The sequence below is a fragment of the Leopardus geoffroyi genome, chromosome B3 (assembly GCF_018350155.1).
Source record: "Leopardus geoffroyi isolate Oge1 chromosome B3, O.geoffroyi_Oge1_pat1.0, whole genome shotgun sequence".
Taxonomy (NCBI): Eukaryota; Metazoa; Chordata; class Mammalia; order Carnivora; family Felidae; genus Leopardus; species Leopardus geoffroyi.
This window is the reverse complement of record NC_059337.1, coordinates 33,430,790-33,453,711: the sequence shown is the minus strand read 5'-3', so window position 1 is coordinate 33,453,711 and position 22,922 is coordinate 33,430,790. Positions and strand designations below refer to the sequence as shown.

Sequence of the window (22,922 nt, the reverse complement as noted above, 5' to 3'; positions counted from 1 at the left end):
AAAAAATAATAAAGGTTCCTTATTTGCTCAGAAGTTTAGACTTATCCTAAACTGCATTCAAATTGATGTGGTTTAGCCAGCTAGCAATTAAGTGTGGAGGCTTTGAAGTCAGCCTGAATTTGAAATTGGACTCAACCACTTTTTAGCTCTCTTGACTTGGAGCAGATTACTTAATGTCATGTATATCTTTATTTTAAAATAGAGATGATACTTTTCAAGGATATTACAGGTTTTAAGTCAGGCAAGACTAATGTATGGTATTAGAAGTTAATATGGTGGTTACCTTTGGTGGAAAAGTGATGGAAGGGGTCTTTTAGCAGTAAATGTTTTTCAAGTAGAGCTGCTCATTTAAAATTGATGCATAATAAAAAAGAATGAGATCTTGCCATTCATTCAATATGGATGGACCTAGAGAGTATAATTCTAAGTAAATTAAGTCAGAGAAGACAAAAAATACCATATGATTTCACTCCTATGTGGAATTTAAGAAACAAAACAAATGATCAAACTAAAACAGAGACAAAAAAACACTCTTAAATACAGAAAACAAACTGGTGGTTGCCAGAGGGGAGAGGTAGATGGAAGGATGAATGAAGTGGATAAGGGGGTTAAGAGGTACAAACTTCCACTAAATAGTAAGTAAATCTCAGAGATGAAAAGTATAGCAGAGGGAATATAGTCAGTAAGATGGTATTAACATTTTTTGGTGACAGATGGTGACTTATTATGATGAGCATTGAGTCATGTACAGAATTGCTGAATCATTGTATTGTACACCTGAAACTAATGTGACACTGTATGTTTATTATAGTTTAGTTTTATAAGAAACAAAATAAAATTGGTTACATGTACAGAACTAGCCATAGTAGTAAAGGTTAACAATCTTAATTTTAATTTTCCATGCGTTCTCTTATACGAAGTAGGTGACGCCAGTTGTAAACAGGAATGGGTTTATATTTTTTGTCAAGCTTTCCTTTTTTTTTTTGAGTTTTAGCCAATAGCAGTTTGCAGAACTAGAATATTCCAAAAGACTTCTTAAGTCCTTTTCAGGGCTTTGTTCTTCATTTTCTTCCAGAGGTAATGGGTACATCTTTAGTTATTTTAATATATAAAAAACTGTCCTGGAAAAGAGAGTACAAGTTGTTAGAGGGGAAAGTGATAAGGAACTTTACAGGTGCAGAAACCATCTATGAAAATTAGAAAATCAATGTTGAGAACAGTCGATAGGCAAGGAAGCAGCCATGAAGGCTTATGTTTCATCTGTCTTCTAAGCCCGAATTTACTATGTATTCTTCCTCCTCTCTTGCAGAATAACCAAGCAGATCTAGAGAATGCCACAGAGGTGCTTTCGGGCTACCTCGAAAGAGATATTTCCCAAGATTCTCTGCAGGATATAAAGCAGAAAGTACAAGATAAGTACAGGTGAGACTTCTTTAACAGTTGTTAAGCAAAAGTTTCTGCCTGTGGTGGTCTGGTGTGCTTTAGTGGAGAAGTTAGATGATAGTGAAACTTGGGTTTAGCATATCCAGTAACTCAGCTGCTGCCATGTTTCCCACAGATTGCTTCTGTCTTTTGGGGAACAAATTGCAGGCAGTAGTGTTAGTCAAACATTTATCACACTGGCTGATTCTACTTCCATTCAGCTTTATCTACTTAGTTGCTGCATTGTAAGGAAGAAAACCTAAAAAGGGGCAAGTGTTGTTAGGATGAGGGGTGAGATTCTGGTGCTGGTTCTAGCCTGGGGATCCTGGGGATCATGGCTATTGACAGGTGAGCTACCCAAACTTTTTTTAGAGTTTTTATTAGATTTTATTTTTCTCCTTTCCTTCCTTCCTTTCTTTCTTCTTCCCTTCCTTCCCCCCTCCCTCCACCCCCTTCCTTCTCTCTCTCTCTCTCTCTCATTCATTCATTCATTCATTCATTCATTCATTCATTCATTTTTGAGAGTGAGAGCATGAGCAGGGGAGGGGCAGAGAGGGAGGGAGACAGAGGATCTGAAGCAGGCAGGCTCTGCGCTGACAGCAGAGAACCCAATGTGGGGCTCTAACTCATGAACCGTGAGATCGTGACCTGAGCTGAAGTAGGAAACTCAACCTGCTGAGCCACCCAGGCGCCCCAAGTTTTGTTTTTTTTCTAAAGAGAGGTTTACTTTTTCCAGGGGTAGGTGATATTTCAAAATATGCTGCCTTTTAAGCTAAAGGTGCAAATGTTTGCTTTCTTAACATGGAGCTATTTCCCCCTAAGTTGTTTCCTGACAGATACCTTTTTAATAGTAGCAGAAACCTTTGGGCATTTGGAAGACTTAGGTGCAAGTAATATTTTCACTTCCCTTAGTCATCTTTAGCTACTACATTGTGTTAACAGTCATTTTTACAGTTAACAAAGATTTTACAGATGTGAATCAGTAACCCTTGAAATTTCTTCTTTCTGAAACTGTTACTTATCTGTACAGTGACAGGGTTGAATCAAATTATTTCTAAAGCCCTTAGGAATTTCTAACATTCTATTACTCTGAAATTAATTTCCAAAACTAGGATTCACAACTTTTGGAGAATACCTTTTTAAAATTAGAAAACAGTTTGTTGTGTACACCTAGACCTGAAAATGTGCCTATTAGAAAACAAAACAAAACAAAACAAACTTGTTCCAATTCTGGATAAACTGGAGTACCTTAAAATATTCGTAAAATTGAGGCACCTGGGTGGCTCAGTCAGTCAGGTGTCCAGCTTCGGCTCAGGTTGTGATCTCATGATTCACGAGTTCAAGTCCCATTTCGCGCTCTGTGCTGACAGCTCAGAGCCTGGAGTCTGTTTCAGATTCTGTGTCTCCCTCTCTTTCTACTCCTCCACAGCTCATGCGCGCGCGCTCTCTCTCTTTCTCTCTCTCTCTCTCAAAAATAAATAAACATTAAGAATTATTAATAAACATTTTTTAAAAATAAGTAAATGCCTCTTTCTTATTATTGGGGGCTGACAAATTTTTTTTTTCTTTGATTACAGATACTGTGAGAGTCGACGAAGGGTTTTGTTACAGCATGTGCATGAAGGCTATGAAAAAGATCTGTGGGAGTACATTGAGGACTGAGAATGGCCCTGCATAAAATGAACTCTGAAAACTTTACCATCTAGAGTGCTCATGCAATTAAAACAAAACAAAACAAACACAAACAAGGAGGCACTAAGCCTGTTCTGACGCCTCTGGTCTATAGTACCAGAATTCTGTTTTGTTAACGGAAAGTTTAAGTAAATTATATTGTAATAAAAAAAGGTAGATAAACCATTGTACAACAGTATTCTAGGCCGCCAACAAAAGTGTGACAGACACACTAAAAAGCCCTCCAACTTTAACTTGTAACGTAGCTTCATTCTCAAAGCTGACTCCTTTTTTTTTCGTTTTCTTTTTCCTGAGTATAGTACAGTTAAAATTTAAAACAGCTCCTTGACACTGCTTTTCATGTCCAAACCAGCCATTTTGTTGTACTTTGGTAAAGGACCTCTTCCCCTTCCGCCCTTACACATACAAATACACCCACACACACAGACTGACTCTCTCTCTCTCATACCCCAAGGTCATGAGTGAATTAGTGAATTAGTTCCTTGTAAAGAAAATTCTTGGGGCGGGGAAGGGGGTAGGCAGCAGGAGGAATTAAACAAAAAAACACAAAAAAACTTTGTATATGACTTTTAAAACAAGAGGACAACACAGTATTTTTCAAAATTGTATATAGCGCATATGCATGGACAAAGCAAGCGTGGCACGTGTTTGCATAATGTTTAATTACAAAAAATATTTATTCTTTAAAAATCTTCAAGATTATGTCTATTTGCTGTGCATTTTCTTTCAGTTTGCTTTATCTTTCCAGGGTTGAGGGTTGGGATAAAGGTGTGTTGGTTTAGCACCTCTGGAAGACCTAATGAGCTCTTTGATTTCCCTTTCCTGAGATTGCTTTGCCCTTTCTCGTTTGGTATGCCCATTGCTGGCCAGGGGCCTCATGCCTTGAATTCCAGCTCTTGATCAGGGACAGGGAAGTCAAGCTCTGACTAAATGCCATGGCCTGATAAGGGCTGCAACAGGGAGGTTTTTGCTGTATTTCAAGAATGACCCAGTCCCAGCCTCCTCCCCTTCCATGGCCTCATCCATCTACCTAAGCCTTTGTGCGCCCCTGTCATGCACACACCTGAAGGCTTCCTATGCTCCCTATCACATCCAGAGGAAACATTTCATCAACTTTTTTCCCCCCTTAATTGCTGCTTTGAGCCTTTTAAGATTTTAGTTCTGGCTCTTCTCTCACCCCTTCTTTACATTAGGGTGTCAAATAGAATGTTTTGCTTTAAATATAAATATAAATAAATAGCCATTCACTTAGTTTCAGATTGTGAATTTAAAACGGCAGATACTGAAATTGCTTGTGTGTGTTGCTGTGGGTTCAGTTTGAAGGAGAACACCCCTAGGACATAATATTCCCATCTAGTGCATTTAAATAGAAATCAATGAGTTTGCTTCTTTTCTATTGTCAGCAGATAGGAGAATTAATAATGCATTTTAGCTGTGATGTCCATTTTTATGAAATTTCTACTAAGAGCTATGTTAAAAGTAAAGGATGGTGGTGGTTTTATTAACTATATACCTGTTTAGGCCATTCTGGCTGTGGTATTTTTCAACAGGTCAGCATCCCTAAATCTGTCAGTTTTCTACAGGAGTGCAGAGTGAATTAGGCAACTAGATCAAGAGGTCTTCATATTAAATACCAGTTTTGGTGACCTCTTTGTCTTCCTTTAAATGTCTTGCGCCTAGGGAGTGTTTACCATTTGTGAGGCAGCTTTGTCTGCTCTTGCATTGTACATCTTATTACTCCATTGGGAAGTAGGTTCACTTTCCTCTGGCCTTTTGCCTAAGTTAGGCTTTGCTGAATCAACCCTACTTTTCCTTTTAGAAAAAGGTTGTTACATGAGATGTACTTGCAACTGTTCTTTTCCCATCAAAAATCAGTGAATGTTTGCTGAATATATTATGCTGCTTCCTTAAACCACTTGTCGCTTTAGGATCAACTTTACCCGTACCTCTCATCCTCCCCTCCCTTGCCACCTCAGGTGCAAATCTGAACTCAGTGTCTGCTTCCAGTCTCTTCTCCTCCCCTCCGCCCCCATCATTCATTTGACTTTATTTTAAATGACTGCATCAATCTTAAAATACATTTATTGAAACTAAGGAGACTTTTTTTTTTTTTTTTAATAGAAAGCTTGAATGAGTTCCTTTCCCTGGTAACTTTGAAAAGCAGCCAGAGTTGCTATCTAGATATATGTGGCTTCCCTTAAAACGTTTTGTGTATGTGTGGTGTTTTAAAAACTCTTACCAGTTAACTGCAGTATCTAGGTTTCAGTGTCATAAATCCTCTTTACATGCTCCCCTTGCAACAGGTATCCAGAAACAGTGTGTGCACTTCATAACATCAGCCCCTACCCATGGAGGAACAGTGCTTTTTAGAGATGCTTTTTAGTTTCAGTGTTGGCATATTACCTAAGGGTATTGCAGTTGTGGGTGCATTCCCTAATTTGTATGGATCAAGGTGAACTGGCCTTTTCTGAACTTCCAAGCTTTTAACAGCTATCTCCATGTTTGACAGAATTCCCTGAGTTCATTGCTTTCATTGTTAGTAGCTTCAGTGACCCCAGCTGAGATAGGCAAGCCGTATTGAATGACAGCTTCCCTATTTCTACCTAAGTCTTTTAGTCAGAGGGCTCTATTCACGGTAAGCACCAGGGTCTCCTTGTCTTCTTGAGGGCAGTTAACATTGTCTTTTGAAAGTGCATGATGCTTCATTTGAACAATTCATTGAGCAGTAGATGGACTTTAAATGATTTTCAATAAAATTTTGATCCAAAGCTCAGGATACACACAGTGGTAAAATTGAGTAGCATATAATATCATCAGACCCTAAATTCTGTGTAATTTGCAACCCAGATTGTATGTGTTTTATGTGTGTTTAAACAAGTATATTAAATACACATGTGTATACATACACACATATATAACAGATCCAAGACAACTGACTTGATTTGAAATGGTTGAATCTGCAGTGTAAAATGTGATTCAGCCATGATTAGGAACTGAAATTTAGTACAAGAGAGAAAAGGACTTGATGTAACAAAATCTTTTAGCTACAGATCCCGGTATAGAGCACTTGGGGGAAGGGAGGGGGCGGGTTGGTGAGACAATCAGATCGGTAAATTGATTAAATGCTCCTAACCCTGTAATTTTGTGCATAGAGCACCCTGTGCTGTGGAAATAACTGTTCTTAGATTTTCATTGTAACTGGACTGTTCAGGTTGCCCAGAGGGAAAGAACATTCCTAATTCTAATAAAATAAACTTTTATTTTGTTATTCCATTAGTTACTTATGTTTATTTTTATAGTTAAAAAAAAAGACATATTGGTGGCCCAAGTCACCTATTTTATGTGCCTTATTCACTGTTCCTACTTAATATAAAATGTTGAGATTTGGTTCAGTTTCTTTGCAGGGAACTGTGAATGAGACCATCCCCAACAATTACCTTGGTTAATGAAGCCTTTAGAGCATTTTCTGAAAGCTTTCCAATTTCTGTCTTGAACATTGAATTTAAATTGCTTTTTGTGTTGTAACAGTGATATTAGATGCTCAATAGAGTTTGTCAGTTTTGTAAGCATGAAATATTTTAAAAGTCATTGAAACTCCCTCACATTGCTTCCATTTAGTTCACTCTTAAAAGCTAGTATCTTCTGTAGGGATGGAGGGAGAGCTTTCTTAAAGAAGGTCCCCATAAGTCGGAGATCTCCATCACTGATAAATTCTAGCCAAGTCCTAATTTTAGGACAATTTGATTTGGTTTTATTCAGATCTATACTTAATGAGAGCTCATATATCACTTTATCTTCAAAGCACTTTAACTTCTATTGCTGTCTACAGAGGTGTAGAAATTGCTCTGTTTTACAAAAGAAAATAAGGCTTGACGAAATTTAAGTAACTTGCCCAGGATTTCACAATTTCTTCTGTCACTCAGTCAACATTGTACTACCTCCTTGTTTATTAGTTTGGTCTCAGTATGACCTAGCATTCAGTACCAGGAAAGGTGGTTCTTAACTATGGCATTGTGCTTTTAAACCGCATAAAAGACCCTATGAATGCCTGTCACTGCTCCTGTTTGAGGAATGTTATGCACTCTTCCTGATCTTTAATTTGTTGAGGCAGAGTATGCAACTAATGTGGCTCTGTGTTTTGCCCAATCAAAGGAAACCGGCCATGAGGAAAGAATAGCCCTTCCCACCTTGCTGATTAGGACCATCCTCATGGGAAGACTCACATGAGATAGTTGAGAGTAAATGGTTCAGCATTTATTTGGTTTGATATAATGGCCAAGGGATTTACAGTTATTGGTCTGGTTATTTGCTCAAATGAATTTTGGATAGTCTACTGGAACTTATTACAGAATTTGTTTTATAACATAACTGAAAATGTACAAAACAGCTGATATCTATTTGTTCTCAGCATCTCTTAGAGTTGGATGATGTATGGAGCTTTAAGAAGATAAGTAGTGAGCATTATGGGGAAATCTTGACTTCGGGAACAGGAAAAAGCATGGGACTGTCAGATTTTGTCAGGTTTCTTCAGCGATAAAGCTGGTGTATTTCTGGTTCTTTTTAAGGAATTTGCTTCTTAACCCAAGATGAAATCACTAACTTGGAAATGTTCAACTGGAAATAAATAGTGGCTATTATAGGAGTAAACAGACAACTTCTGAGTTTTAATTTTTTGCTTTTTGTGGAATTAAATAAATCTTTAAGGCAACTGTTGGTCTTTCTCTAGGCAGTGGCAGGGTGGGAAAAATACTATGAGATTCATTTGAAAGGGAGTTTTTAGACTATGATTAAACCATAGATATGCTTGTTTAGGTAGGCCCATTTTCAGAGTAGGAGCCAATTAGTATAAATCAATCACACATTGATATGTAGCAGCTCTGAAAATGTCAAAAGCACAACTTTATTACAGTAAAAATCAAGGGGTCCCAAGGAACTCCTATCTGCAAGAGCCAGGTGAATATTTTAATAAAAGATTACAGTGGGTTAAGTGGGCTCTGAGCGGAGCATGTGAAATACACATGTGAATTCTCAATTTTGAGATTTTGGTAATTTACAATATTCTTAAGTATAGGTCAAAGAAAAATTACACTTGGGCCATATTATTTCTCAGTTTGTATTAATCTTGGGTTGCAACTTGATGCCACTGACCATCTGACATACTGGAATCACCAAGTAGCTTCAGAAGAACAAAACCTAATGCCCAGGTCCGACCCCAGAGATTATGATTTAATTGGGGGTTGCATCACGGGTGTCCGTTTTTAAAGTCCTATTCCCACCCCCATCCCTGCTGATTGTACAACACAGTTTGAGACCTGCAGACTAGGTGGGGACAGTTGGTCTAGACATTTGTGTGGTTGCAAGAGAGGAGTATAGGTGAGCACTCTAGGTCATAAGGGACAATGGATTTGTGGCAAATTCACAAGCTCAGGAAAGGGCTATACTGGAGGCCATGGCTGAGTGGGGTTTTGTGGATTGCTGCCTTTTAAGAGTCTAGTGTGAACAGCCCAATTAGTTTTTTGTCAGTTTTCTGGTATTTGGTCTGCCTTGGAGAAAATAATTCGTTTCACAAAATCAAAAGAACTGTAGAACTGATGAGCAGAGTAAAATGTTCACATCAGTTGGCAGTATATTTATTCTCTTCCCAAGGGGGAGAAATCTATCTGGGAAGTAGATTAGCGTAGGGTTTGAGCAAAGGTAGTTGAGTGGTTCTAAGCAAAGCTGTCATTAAGCTATTTGTGTCAGGTCAATGTACAATTCCACTTAACCACTGAGAGTTCAATTCAGAGCCCTTAGACTCTCAAGCTTCTCACTGTTGATGTCATTCTTGGGTGTTAAAACAGTGGATTTTCCTGTTTCTTAGTCCCAGTATAGTATTGTGGGAAAAAATACCAATATTTCTCAGCCATAGTTTTCTGTGGGCTTTTCTTTTGTAAAATGGGGATACAAATAGGAGCTATAACTTGTTGAATGCTTCTTGCCGGATGCCTTATGTTATCTGTATCTTATAAGCAGCCCTAAAACAGAGTAGGCATTCCTATCTTATAAATGAGAAAACAGGTTCATACATAATTAACCCCAAAATTAGAGAGTTTATGGCAGGGTCATGCTTGTCTAATTCCATGTGTTCATTCTATCATGTTCTTTTGTCTGTTGTACAGGGATATTATGAGGATCAAAGAAAATTAGTTGGAAAACAAAGCCTAGTTATAAATAATAAGGATACTAGTACTAATTTAGGGAAAAAAAAATCAGCTATCTCCTAGACACCCAAAGGCAGGATGAGATTGGATGCAGGAACTAAACTGATATTGTTTATCCTCTGTACCTCCACGTTATTCGAACAGCTCCTGCTTTTCCAGGCAGTTCCCCTGTAACCCCAGGTGTTACATATTAACTGTGCCAGACACATGAAACAGAACCAAACAACCATGGAACAGGATCATTGGTACAAATGTGGCTCTTGAGAGCTTACCCCTGTGGATTAGGAGGCAGATCTTGGGAGATGATGGGTTGCTAGCTGCACATCACAAAAGGCATCTTCAACACAACCAAAATGCCCTGAATTTTTTCTTTTGCAAATAAATGTAAGGAATTAGTATATAATAGACCATTATGGCTAACTTTTTTAGTGTTTACTAATTGCTTCAGGTCCATCTTTTTAAACTCACAAGCCTGGCTGACTCAGTTCGTAGAGCATGTGACTCTTGGTCTGAGGGTCATGAGTGCAAGCCCCATGCTAGGTGTAGAAAGTACTTTAAAAATAAAATACAACCCTATGAAATAGTTACTCATCCCCATTTTTTAAATGAGAAAACAGAAGCTCAAAAAAGGCAGGGAACTTTCCTAAAGTAATCCTTTTGTGTATGGCAGAAAGAAAATTCTAACCTAGGATCCTTCAGTCAACACCCACAGTGTCAAGCACTGTTCCAGGCACTGGAGGCCCAGCAGTGAACAAAGGGTCTGCTGGTTTGTCCTAAACTCTTAATCCTGATTCTACATAAAGACTCAATGGATTGCTGACCATCACCCAGATGGTGGCAGAGCTGGAAGCATATTTTGACCACTACACTGTAATTTCATCACACTAGTCGCTTCTGAGCCTTGCCAGAAGTACCTGCTAAAATTACATAGACTGGTTAAGGGATTTCAAGTCTTAGATTGCCCTGGAGACTCAATGACCAGTTGCTATTTTGGGCTATTATCTATTCAAAACATGTTTATTTTGTTATTAACATCATACTCTGAGAAGGACCCAAAGTATGCCTTTTCTCCCTCACTTTTGAGAGCCAACCTAGTGTTTTATTGAGAGTTGCAAAGCAAGCACCATATTTTCAAACCCTCTTCGGAAGGCCAATGTTATCTATTCTGAGCTGATGATTTGGTTTCCTGTGCACAAAGTAACATTTCTTGGCTTGGGGTCTTATTTGACACCTGTGTAACAGCAATATTTGCTTTTCAAGCTGCCTGCTTTTTGCCATGGAGTATTTAAGTTTCTTTCAGGGTAGGAATTCTGAAGGTGATCATAGGAATATAAAACTAATTCTGTATAGTAGACAGTTAATTCTCCAGAGAGCTCTGTAGGCTGAAAACTTGCTTTGTAGATTTTAGATTGCCTTCTGATAGCTGAAGTTGGTTTCTGTATGTATAATAATAAAGCTGTTTTCTGGAAGCCACTTCAGTGCACGTTAAACGGCTATTTCTTAGAATTGTGAATCTAGGGATCGTGCAGTGAGGAGTTGGCTCTCTGGAATCAATAGGCCATGGTAGGATTCCTGAGGAGTGAGCGAACACACAGGGTAGGGTTTCATCCTAAATTACCTGAGGGAACCAACCTAAAAACACCACCTATTGAATTTCCCAGCTTGTCCTTGCAAGGGAGACTCCTATGTGTACTCTCCTTCTGCAGATCACATCATTTGTTCAGAGGGAGTCCAGCATAAAATGATGGCATACATGGAGCACCTTTTGTGGGCCTACTGGGGCAGTGGACATTCTGATGGAATGCTCTAAAATTGTAAGCTCTTGCACATGCTCTCAAGTCATTTAAAACCTGTTTGCTAGTCTTACTGGTATGAACAAAGTTGTTTGCTCATTAATAAATTCCTACCATATGACCCTGCCTTGTGGTTCATTTCTACATTACTAGAGCAAATACTAAAGTTTTCTAATAAAGAAGGAGGCATGACCTGAGTGTCCAACAAAGATGTCTACTTTGGATAGGAAATGAGTTTGTATCTAAAAATCCTGCAACTGGTTTGGAGCATTGTAAAGGTCATGGCTGCAAATATCAGGGAATGGGCATAATGAAGAGTGATAGTGTTCTACATGCCTTTGAAGAATTGATTTTTACTTTTTTTTTTTTTTTTTTTTACTAGCTTGTAATAGAATAGGTTAATTCTTGTACCATCTATTCATGTTAAAATCACATTAGTACAAGTCAGTGCCTTACGATGGTCAAATGGTTGCTCACTAACCAATGGAAATAAACTACTGTTTCAACAAAATTGTGTCACAGATTCTAAATGCTATTTCTTTGGGACACTCAATTGTGTGTCCTTTAAGATAAATTCTATAATCAAGGGCCTAGCCCTGAAAAGACACTGAGGAGAACAGATCAGATAGGTCAGTAAAGGTTTGGAGACAGGTGATCTTGGAATAGGATGAATCCTCCACTACCTGTGTTTTAAATTGATATGTAGAAATCAATATATCATAAAATGCACACATGTTAAGTTTGATGTTTTGACAGTTGTATACACCTGTGTGATAACCCAAAAGAAGATACAAAACATTACCATCAACCCAGAAAGTTCTCTTGTGCATCTTTGAAATAATCTCCTTTCCCATCTCTAATAACTTTTTGCTGATTTTTATCATTAAAGATTTATATTGCTTGCTTTTGGAGTTTATATAAATGGAATCATATAATACGTATTCTTTCGCATCCGGCTTCTTCTTTCACTTAACAGTGCTTCAAAGATTCAACAATATTGTTGTATGTATTGGTAAATCATTCTTTATTGCTAAGTAGTATTTCATTCTATAAATATACCACAATTTGTTTATTCATTCTCCTATTGATGGACTTTTAGGTTGTTTCCAGTTTGGGGCAATTATGAATAAGGCTGCTATGTATATTCTTATGTAAATTTTAAAATTTTGTTTTGTGGATACATGTTTTCATTTCTCTTGGATAAATGCCTAAGAGTAGAAACTTACTGAGTCATATGGTAAGTGTGTATTTAACTTTTTAAGAAACTGCCTTCCTGTTTTCCAAAGTGATTTACCATTTTGTACTCCCATCAATGATGTATGAGAGTTCTAGTTGCTCCATACCTTTGTCAGCATTTGCTGTTGTTAGTGTTTTTTATTAGCCAATTTAGTGGGTATGAAATAATTCTGTGATTTTAATTTGCATTACATTTCCCTGGTAATTAATGATGTTGAGCACTTTCATATGCTTATCTTACATTTGTATATCTTTCGCAAAATCATTCATGTCTTTTCCCATTTTAAAATTGGATTGTCTTTTTATTGTGATTCTTATTCTGTGAATTCTGGATACAAGTCCTTTAACAGATATATGTGCTGTGATTTTTTTGTTTGGTTTGTAGACAAAGGTTATCCACTTTCTTACTGGGATATTCTGATGAGCAGGAATTTTTATTTTGATAAAGTCTACTTTATCATTTTTTTCTTTTATGGTTTTATGATCTCCAGGTCACAAAGAATATATTTTCTTCTAAAAGTTTTATCATTTGGGGTTTTATGTCTGCAATGGATCACAGATGGTCAATGATCCATCTCAGTAGTTTTAAGCTTTACATCTATGGTTTGGAGTTTTACATTTAGGTATATGATCCATCTCTAATTTTTGTGTTCAAAATGAGGTTTATTTCAACATGGATATCCAGTTCCAGCAACATTTTTTAAAAAGGTTTTTCTTCACCCATTAGGTTGACTTGGCATCTTGGTTCAAAATCAATGGACTGTGTGTGTGTCTGTGTGTGTGTGTGTGTGTGTGTGTGTGTGTGTGTGTGGTTATTCTAGACTATTCTTTAGTCTGAGGAACTTCTTTCAGTATTTCTTATATTGTAGTTTCTCTAGAGATCAATTATCTCAACACTTATCTGTCAGAGGATATTTTTATTTTACTTTTATTTTTTAGGGGTATTTTAGTTGGATATAGTATTCTATGTTTACCTTTTCTTTCTTCTTTCAGTACTTTAAAGAAGTCATTTATTTGTCCTCAGGTCTCATTTGTTTCTGGTCAGAAGTCATCATTTTTATTTCTTTACCTTTGCATAATGTGGTTTGCCCTCCCTCAATGATTATATCTGTTCTTTATCTTTGGCCATTAGCAGATTGAGTAGGTATGTTTATCCTTGTATGGAGTTTACTGAATCTCTTGGGTCTGTGTTGATGTTTTTGACTAATATTGGCTATTTCTTGGCCATTATCTTCAAATATTTCTTTTGTTCCATACTCTCTTGCCTCTTTTCTCCTTCTGGGACTCAAACTCCATATATATATATATATATATATATATATATATATATATATATATATGTATATATGTATATATATGTGTGTGTGTATATATATACATATATATATATACATATATATATATATATATATATTAGATGATTTCATATTATCCTACAGATCTCAGATGATAATCCTCCCATTCTTTTCTCTTTTTGTTCTCAGTTTGGATACTTTCCATTTAGTTTTCCATTAGCAAATTCCCTAATGCTTTCCGGCTAACTCCATCTAAGGAATTCTTTATTTCTGATATACTTTTCTTTCTTTAATAAACTTTTTTTTTTAAGTAAACTCTACACCCAGTGTGGGGCTTGAACTCATGACCCTCAGATCAAGAGTTGCATACTCCATGAGCCAGCCAGGCACCCCTGATGTTGTATTTTTCGTTTCTGGCATTTCATTATGTTTGTACAGTTACATGTTTCTGTTAAAATTTCCCCCATTTTGGGGCGCCTGGGTGGCGCAGTCGGTTAAACGTCCGACTTCAGCCAGGTCACGATCTCGCGGTCTGTGAGTTTGAGCCCCGCGTCGGGCTCTGGGCTGATGGCTCAGAGCCTGGAGCCTGTTTCCGATTCTGTGTCTCCCTCTCTCTCTGCCCCTCCCCTGTTCATGCTCTGTCTCTCTCTGTCCCAAAAATAAATAAAAACGTTGAAAAAAGAAAAAAAAATTAAAAAAAAAAAATTTCCCCCATTTCTTCATGGATGTTGCCCACATTCCCACTAGATTTTTTTTTTTTTTTTAGAATTTTCATCACAACTATTTCAAAAACTCTATTAATTCCAGTATTTTGCTCCCACCAGATTTTTTTTTAGCGTTTTAATCACAGGTCTTTTTTTGTTTGCTTTGTTTTGTTTCAGTGTTTATTTAGTTTTGAGATAGGGGGAGACAGAGCATGAGCAGGGGAAGGGGAGAGAGAGAAGGAGACACAGAATCCGAAGCAAGCTCCAGGCTTCGAGCTGTCAGCACAGAGCCTGACGTGGTGCTTGAACCCACCAACTGTGAGATCATGACCTGAGCCGAAGTTGGACACCTAACTGACTGAGCCACCAGGTGCCCCTAATCACAGTTATTTTTAAAGATCCTGATAATTCAACATCTAGGTTGTCTCTAGTGCTGCTTCTATTGAACCTTTCTTCTGTTATGGTAGATCTCATTTTCTTGCTTTTGCACATGTCTTTGATTTGATTGTATACTGGACATTTTGTGTAAAAAACAGGAGAAACTGAAGAAAATATTCTTCAAGATGAGGCATGCCTATTTTTCTTTCAGCCTACTTGAGTAGTGGCTCAGTAAATCTAATGTATATCTGACCTAGATCTGGGCTTTATTGTGGCTTTAGTTTGATTTGGTTCACCACTAGCTTCAAATATTTTGAAGACAGAGTCAGAAATTTCCCTTCACTAAGCTCTGAGTTTGGGGCATTGGCAAAATTGCAGAGATCTAACTTTGCTTCACAGCCAAGTTATCAATCTTTGGAAATGTGAGAGATCTCCCCTTTCCCATGGTAACTGTGGACAAACTGACGTAGCTGCCAGGTTTTTTTGGTCACTGGGATGGGTCATGGGAAGGTAGTTCTGTCAGTTCCTATACATGCCCTACCCTTAGTCTTTTGAAGAATAATGTCCACAGTGCTTCAGGGATGGGTCTCTCAGCATCCCTGCCCCACTCTTAGCCTTCAAGAGTGCCTCTGAAGGGTTTCTCAGTGCTCCTGCCTTGCTCATTCATTTTTAAAGGGTATCTTGCACTTGGGAGAGGCTCTACTCACCTCAAACACAGGACTGATCTGTCTCAATTCCTATTATCTACCCTACTCCCACTTTTCAGTCTCTTACCTCCCTGTAGTTGGTTAAGATCCAAAAGCTAAGATTGGTGAATGGATGTAGGCTTTCTCTGTAGATTTGGGCCCTCTAGATGCTTATGTCATGCTAGTCTCTATGGGTCTGTTCAAATTTTGTTAAATATCAACTGGTTTCTCTTTATTCCCCTATTGTGGATTCCTCTTCCCAGCATAGTTCAGCCAGGAATATGAGCTGCTATAGGGCTCTTCTCTCTTCTGAAGGACTTAGCACTTTCTGGAGGTTGGTTCACTTATGTTTATGTCCTTATCTTTCTGATGAGTTTAAAAGTTTTTTGGTCTTCTAGCTAAACTGTCCTTTTGTTTGCTAGGATGGGAGCTATATCCTCTTGTGTTTTTCAACATCCAAATCAGAAGTGAATTCCAGGAATGAGAGTTTTCAAATGGTTTCATTTACATATTTCATTAACTGGTTTTTAAAATTAAAAATAAATGGATAATAAAAACTCGAATTTTATAGAATGGTAAACAATGAAAAACAGTCATCTTCCCATTCTATTTCCCCCTCCACCCTCTCCGTTACAGATGTTACAGAGACAAACATCATTACCAGTTTCTTGTGATTTCTTCTCAAAATTCTATTCACACAATGTGAATATTCCACTTGCTACCTTATTTTGAAGAAATAGAAGCATACTATATTTTTTACACTTTTTGTTTTCCATATAACTATTTCACCATCTTAAAGCCTTTTATAGGCTATAATGTGTGTTAGCATGGATGTACTTTGGTTTATTTAAACAATCCCTGGTGATGGACATTTGAGTTGTTGCCAGTATTTTTTCTCACAATGCAGTATATATTCTTTTGATGTTGAGTATATGTATAGGAATGGGTATATTTAAAGTGCTTCATGGAGTGCCTGGGTGGCTCAGTCGGTTAAGTGTTGGACTTTGGCTCAGGTCATGGTTTTACAGTTGGTGGGTTCAAGCCCCGTGTTGGGCTCTGTGCTGACAGGTTGGATTTTCTGCCTCCCCCGCTGTCTCTGCCCCCTCCTTTGTTCTCTCTCTCTCTCTCTCTCTCAAAAATAAACATTTAAAAAAGTGCTTCATGAAGGCTCCTGGAGCTTCATATTATTTTATAGTGTTTCCCCAGGTGTTGGCTGGGCCCTTACGAGTTGGTGGTATGAGTTTTGGGAGGACCAGTATCATACAAGAGGCATAAGGTGCTAGAGGGTTGCCTAGTAGGTGGCATCAGAACAAAGCTTGCTGTTAGACCCTATCAGTCTTCCGTCTTCCCTCCCTCTCTTCTGTCCTGTCTTCCCTCCTCTTTTCCTTTTCCTTTTTTTTTGGGGGGGGGGTATAACTCCTTATACATATATTGGGGATTCCTGTCCTGCCTCCCCAGGCCCCACCATGGGGGAGAAAAAGATGAATGTCATTTTGTTTGGAATGCTTTAACAGCTATATGACTGAAATGATCCTGATAAGCAAAATTACATCCAAGGAGGATTTCTAAGGGAAATGAAGCCTGATTTATTATACAAGAAAGAATGTCTATGTGATTCTGGGATCTTCCTGGGAAGATGTTATGTTTTTTGAGGAATTTCTTTCTAATTACCTATGTAATTAAAGCACATTATGCTTAGTTATTGCAATTTGAGAAACCAACATGCTTTCTTATGAAAAAGGCCATTGGACAGAAAGTGCTCCATCTTTCTCCTATGAGAAAGGGATCAAAGGAGAGAGATAAAAACGTACGACAGTAACAACATCTGTTTACTTAGTAACACAGGCATAAAGAATGTCAGGTAGTCCTGACAGGACCCATTTCAGGGAGATTTTATATACTGGGAAGTGTGTTCATGAGCTTCTCAAAAACATCTGCTTCCCAAAGACTCTCCATCTCAGTAATTGGTAGTACTATTCATCTAGTTGCTTTTAAATTTAGAAACCTAGTGATTTTCCTGTGATATCTATCCCCGTTTCTCTCGTTCTCCCATATCCAATTCTACACCATGGGAAATTTGTTTTACCTCCTACCATCCACTTACTTTTTCTCCTTTTCTTTTGTCATCACTCTAGTCCAAGTGAATGATTTTATCAAATCTTGTCTGCAATATCCTTTAGTCTCTCCTAGATGATCAATTCTTGTCCCTCCTCTTGATTCATTTTCCACTCATTAGCTAACATGAACTCTTTATTTTTTTTAAACTTTATTATTATTTCTAGTATCTCTGCATCTAACATGGGGCTCAAACTCACAACCCCGAGATCAAGAGTCACATTCTCCACAGACTGAGCTACCCAGGCGCCCCTAACAGGAACTCTTTAAATGTTAATTCTGACCATGTCACTCTTTGCTCAGAACTCTCTAGTGCCTTCCCAATCCCCTTAGAATAAAATCCCTCATGTGAGCTCTGTGGATCTACACCACTAGTCTCTCCTACCTCTCCATCTCTTGTAAACAACTTCCTTCCCCTTCTTCTTTCTAGCCACACTGGTCTTTTTGTGCTACAAATTGGCCAAACTTCTTCCATCCTCAGGGCCTTTGCACAAACTCTTCTTTTGCCTTAGGATTCTTCCCAGGCCTGCCCACTTCCTCAGCCCCCTCCCCAAGCTAATGCCTTATCTCCTAGATTTCATTTTAAAATCTCTTACCCAGGGAAACTTCTCTGTCCAAGCAAGTCTATATTGGATCTCCCTGTTATTCACTTTTTCTATTCTATATTTCTTATTAGCACTTACCATGATTCTAATTACATGGTTATGTAGTTCTTTCATTTAATTTTATTTTTCTCTAATTGGAATAGGTAATACATCCATTTGATACAAAATTCAAATTGTACACAAGGTATAGAACAAAAAGTCTCTTCTCTTCCCTGTCCCTTTGCTATCCAGTTGTTCTCCTTACAAGTTTAGCATTTTGAATATACTTCCAGAGATATTTTCTGCGTACACAAGCAATTATATACATAATATTCCTCTTGATTTTTTCCTTCTCTTCATTTAACAGATATTATATACTTTTTTTGCACTTTGGTTTTATCTGTTAATAATGTATCTTGGCAATTCTTTTATATGTAAATAGTTGCCTCTTTTTCATGTGCCAGATAATATGGACTTACCATAAATTTTTAACCTCAATCATTAGGCATTGAGGTTGTTTTCAGGCTTTGGTTACTACAAACAATGCTGCATTGAATAATTTTGTATGTAAAGTCATTTCCCACAAATATACCTATAGAATAAAATCCTAGAATTGAAATAAGGGAATTAAAGTTTATGTGCATTTTAAATTTTGGTAGTTATTTCCAAACTGCTCTCAATGGAGGTTGTATCAATTCACATTCTCACTAGCCACAGATGAAGAATGCATGTTTCCTCACAACTATGTTAGTGAAATTTTTTTCTTTGCCAATGTAAGAGGTGTAAAGTATCTCTTGGAAACTTTAATTCGCATGTTCTTTCTTCCTTGCAAAGTTGTATTTTCATGTTTAACAGCCATTTGTATTTCTTATTTAGTGAACTGTTTGTTCATAAATTTTGCTTGTATTATTAATGTCTGACTTCCTCTCTCTACTTTAAGGTTGGTGCTGTGGGTGCCGGGATCCTGTTATAGTTGTGTTCATTACATAGTTAGTTCCAGGTACTAGGATGAATGAAACCCAAAATGATTGGCTCATGTCAGGCAGTAGTCAAGTTCACAGCTATGTTTGACTCCAAAGCCCACACCTATTTCCACGATCACTCACAAGAAAGACTAATCATTTAGTTCACCATACCAGGGGCCAGATGGGTAATGTCAAACGGCTGAAGTGTGCCAGAACATGGACTGTGGCAACATGGCGAACCTATCTTCAGTTGCATCGTTTTTCAGATCCGTTTTATTGCCATTTAGGAATGGAAGCCCATTGTCGGATGTTTATATGCCCCCGAGGCCGGGTTCCTGGCTTTCCTGCGAAATCTCCTTTTTAAAAAAATTATTTCCCATCAAAACAAGACTTGCTCCAACACAGCCTACCGGCAGCGGGTTTGCAAATTCTGGCGTAAACAAGAGGGGGAGCCTGATGAGGCGAATACCTCAGTTGGACAGTGACAGCTAAGAAAGGAGATTGTTATGTCTAGAATGGGGCTCCCTGCCCTAGTGTTTGGGGACCGGAATTCCCGGAAGGCTTGAAATAAACGCAAAGTGGCGTCGGTACTGGGCAGGGCTAGGCGCCGGGAGGACTGCGCGGCCTTCCCAGCTGTGTCCGGCAGTTCCAGCCAGCGAGGCCCCGGGTTTCTCCAGCAGTTTCCCAAGACAACGGCGTGGGAGTGGTGATGGGGTTGCCCCAGATGAAGAGAACTGCCTAGGCATTCCTTCACCGGGTCCATCACCGCCATTTCAGTGGAGCGGGACCCAACCCTTTCCAGGTTCCCCGAAAACCCTCTCAAACGAGACGTCCAGCCCCCCGATCTATTTCCTTCCCTGCTCAGGCCCCTCCTACCATTTCCGTTTGCCTGGTTGTCTGGGAGACCGCCAATTTCCGGCCGGGAAGTGGTGGGCGGAGCCAAAATGGCTGAGGAGAGACTCGCGACGGTGAGCGTAGAGATTCTCCTTAGGGTCCCGGCCGCTAGGCGGGGCAGGGCCGGGCCGGGCGGAGCAGGGTGGCGAGTTAGGCTTGCGGGCGACCCGTGTCCCACGCAGCTGCCCCTGGGGAAGTGCGGAGCCGGCTCTGGAGCTGCTCGGGGTGCGCGGGGCGATAGGGACTCCCTCAAGGGAGCTGGTCCGCCCGGGGCAAGGCTGAATTCTTTGCAGTGCTGGGCCTGGGCTAGGATTGTAGTCCTTCTTGGGGTGCGCCGGACGGAGAAGGGAGATATTCATCAGAAATGGCTCTTTTGCTAGTCCCATCTTCTCTGTCTCACGAGGTTTGGAAAGGAAGCACTACCATTTGTGCAGAGACAATTTTGTTAATCCCTTGGATTAGGGATTGAATATGACCAAGCTTCGAAGCTTTCGGCGTCACTGCCTTCTGCCGGTGGGTCGGGACCATGTTTTCTCTGTTGTGATTAAGTTTAGGAAAAGTGCTGTTTGGGGATTCAGCTGAGGCTTGAGTTAAGGCATTGATTAAACTCCGCAGAGCTGCTCTTACAAAGTAACCCAGATGAATGCGGGATCACCCAGTGGTAGTTGTTTGTGAGGTGCATATATTTATAATTGGATCTGATTTCTGTAAAGTTAGCGTGAAACTTTGTCTACTTTGTTTTAGCGTTGGGTTTCAAAGCATGGTCCTCGCATTTGTTAGAATGACTTTATTTATTTTGGAATTTACTGCCCTTTGAAAAACGCCCTGAAAGACATGGGAGACAAAACGTGGGAGACAAACACAGCAGGTTTTGGCTGAATGTTTTACGATTTGGTTTTGGCTTTTGAAGAGCAAGACCAATGTTGTCTGTCAGGGGGACTTGTTTTCTGTTCTCATTTTTAGAGAAGTCAAATTATTTTTAGTGTAATCGTACAACTCAGTACAGAGAAGGAGCCCAAGGCGAAGACTTTTGTTAAGCCTCAAGTTAAAAAGAAAAAAAAATTCAATAGCATGATTAGTGTTACTAGGTTTTAGATATTAGAAGCATCAAAGGAAATACTTCACCTACATAATCTTAAATGTAAGGTGTAATGGTAACACGACACTGCTACAAATAGAGTTTATTCTCCAGTGTTCGTTGCAGGCAGAGAGATTGGTGTTCATAAACAGAATATGAACTTGATTTCTGTGATTTTAGAATTTAGAATTTTAGAGTCTATTAGTGTTTTAAAGAGAATGGCTGTTTCAACATGACTGTAGCACTTGAGCCTGAAGTTAACTGATTATTTTCATTATTGTCAAGTTTATTGCTAGCAGTGTTATATTTGTACTAATTTCATCTTTTCATGTTACCACTGCATGGAAATTTGAATTTCTGGCCTTTTTGGAAGTGATCTGATATGTTGTAATAAAATTAAAAGGGCCCAACAGTCTCATTCACTCAGTCAACAGACCTGTAACCCATTGAAATAAAAGCAAAACATAAGCATAAACTATAAGGGTATTCATTGCAGTATTGTTTACAGTGGCAAAATACTGAAAACAAGGTGAATGCCCATTAATAGGGTAATAGATGACTTCTGATACTTCCATTCTGAGGAATATACGTTTTTAAAGTTTATTTATTTTGAGAGACAGAGCATGAGTGTACAAGTGGGGGAGGGCAGAGAGAGAATCCCAAGCAGGCTCTGCACCATCAGCGAGGAGCCCAACATGGGGCTCCATCTCAGGAACAGTGAGATAATGACCTAAGTTGAAACCAGGAGTCCAAGGCTTAACCGACTGAGCTACCCAGCCCCCTGAGGAATATTATGCAGGCATTAAAAAGTGTCAGAACCATAAGGGTGCCTGGCTGACTCAAAGGAGAGTGCAGCTCTTTTTTTTTTTTAAGTTTATTTATTTATTTTTGAGAGAGAGTGTGAGTGGGGGAGGGATGGAGAGAAAGAGGGAGAGAGAGAATCCCAAGCAGGCTCTGTGCTGTCAGCTTGGAGCCTGATTAAGGGCTCAATCTCACAAACCATGAGATCTTGATCTCGGGGTCCCGAGTTTGAGTTCCATGTTGGGTGTAGAGATTACTTAAATAAAACTTAAAAAAAGAACTATATATGTTGACATGGATGCTATACATTTTTCAAAAGCTAGATGTGGAGTGCAGTGTTAACAAAATTTAACTGAGTAGACTTCAGAGGTCCTCCTATTGGCTTTATTCAATGATTCATGAATCAGGTGGCATTCATTCTAGCAGACAGAAACTCCGAAGAGCTGTACAAAATGAAAGGTTTTCATAGGTAGAAAGGAGTGGGAATAAGGAGGTTATACTAGACAAGAAGGTTGGTTATTGCAAGATCACTTTCCTTTAGGTGATGGCGGGGGCGGCGGTGGGGGGGGGGGTTGTCTATCAGGCATATTACCTCACCAGTACTGATTGGGCGATTTCTGATTGACTGGTTTAGGATTCTGTTCCTGGGAGAGGCAGAAAGAATAATTAAGTCTTGGTTTGTTGACATGGGACTTAATGTAAACAACTCCATTTGGAGCCTTTTTTTTTTTTTTTTTAAACAGGTGTATAGTGTGTGATCTTAATTTTGTGACACAAAGAAAAACTACATAGATCTGTAGACACAGATGTATAGATGTGAGGGAGAGAAGACTGAAAGACTTAACAGAAGTTTGAACAAATGCATAAGTAAAAATCTAAGAATGCTGTTGTAAAGGCCTTGAGGCCAGGAGACATCCACTAAAATGGAGTAAAACTAGGCCAGTGTGGGACACACAGAATTTTGAATATGCTACCTAAACTACCAAAGATTATTACTGGTTCCTTAGGAAAACTGGGGACTGGCATTTGTATTTTATTTAAGATTAGGGGTGTCTCGGTGGCTCAGTCAGTTGAGCCTC

The 22,922-nt window shown here is 38.8% G+C and overlaps 2 protein-coding genes across 3 annotated transcripts in view; both read left to right on the top strand.

Annotated features, from left to right (window-relative positions):
* Window positions 1–11,228, top strand: part of ARIH1 (ariadne RBR E3 ubiquitin protein ligase 1) — a 124,837-nt gene extending 113,609 nt beyond the window's left edge. Inside the window, exons 13-14 of the mRNA XM_045449160.1 lie at window positions 1,310–1,422; window positions 3,000–11,228. Coding sequence (XP_045305116.1) covers window positions 1,310–1,422; window positions 3,000–3,084 — 198 coding nt within the window. The 3' untranslated portion in view covers window positions 3,085–11,228. The remainder of the gene's footprint in view (window positions 1–1,309; window positions 1,423–2,999) is intronic.
* An 8,577-nt stretch (window positions 11,229–19,805) lies between these two features.
* BBS4 (Bardet-Biedl syndrome 4) overlaps window positions 19,806–22,922 on the top strand; it is a 55,582-nt gene continuing 52,465 nt past the window's right edge. Inside the window, exon 1 of one of the 2 annotated variants that reach the window (XM_045449155.1) lies at window positions 19,806–20,038. In XM_045449155.1, the coding sequence (XP_045305111.1) occupies window positions 20,015–20,038 (24 nt within the window). In that variant the 5' untranslated portion in view covers window positions 19,806–20,014. Of the gene's footprint in view, window positions 20,039–20,064; window positions 20,478–22,922 lie in introns of those variants that run through there. The other variant, XM_045449153.1, reaches the window with a different exon arrangement.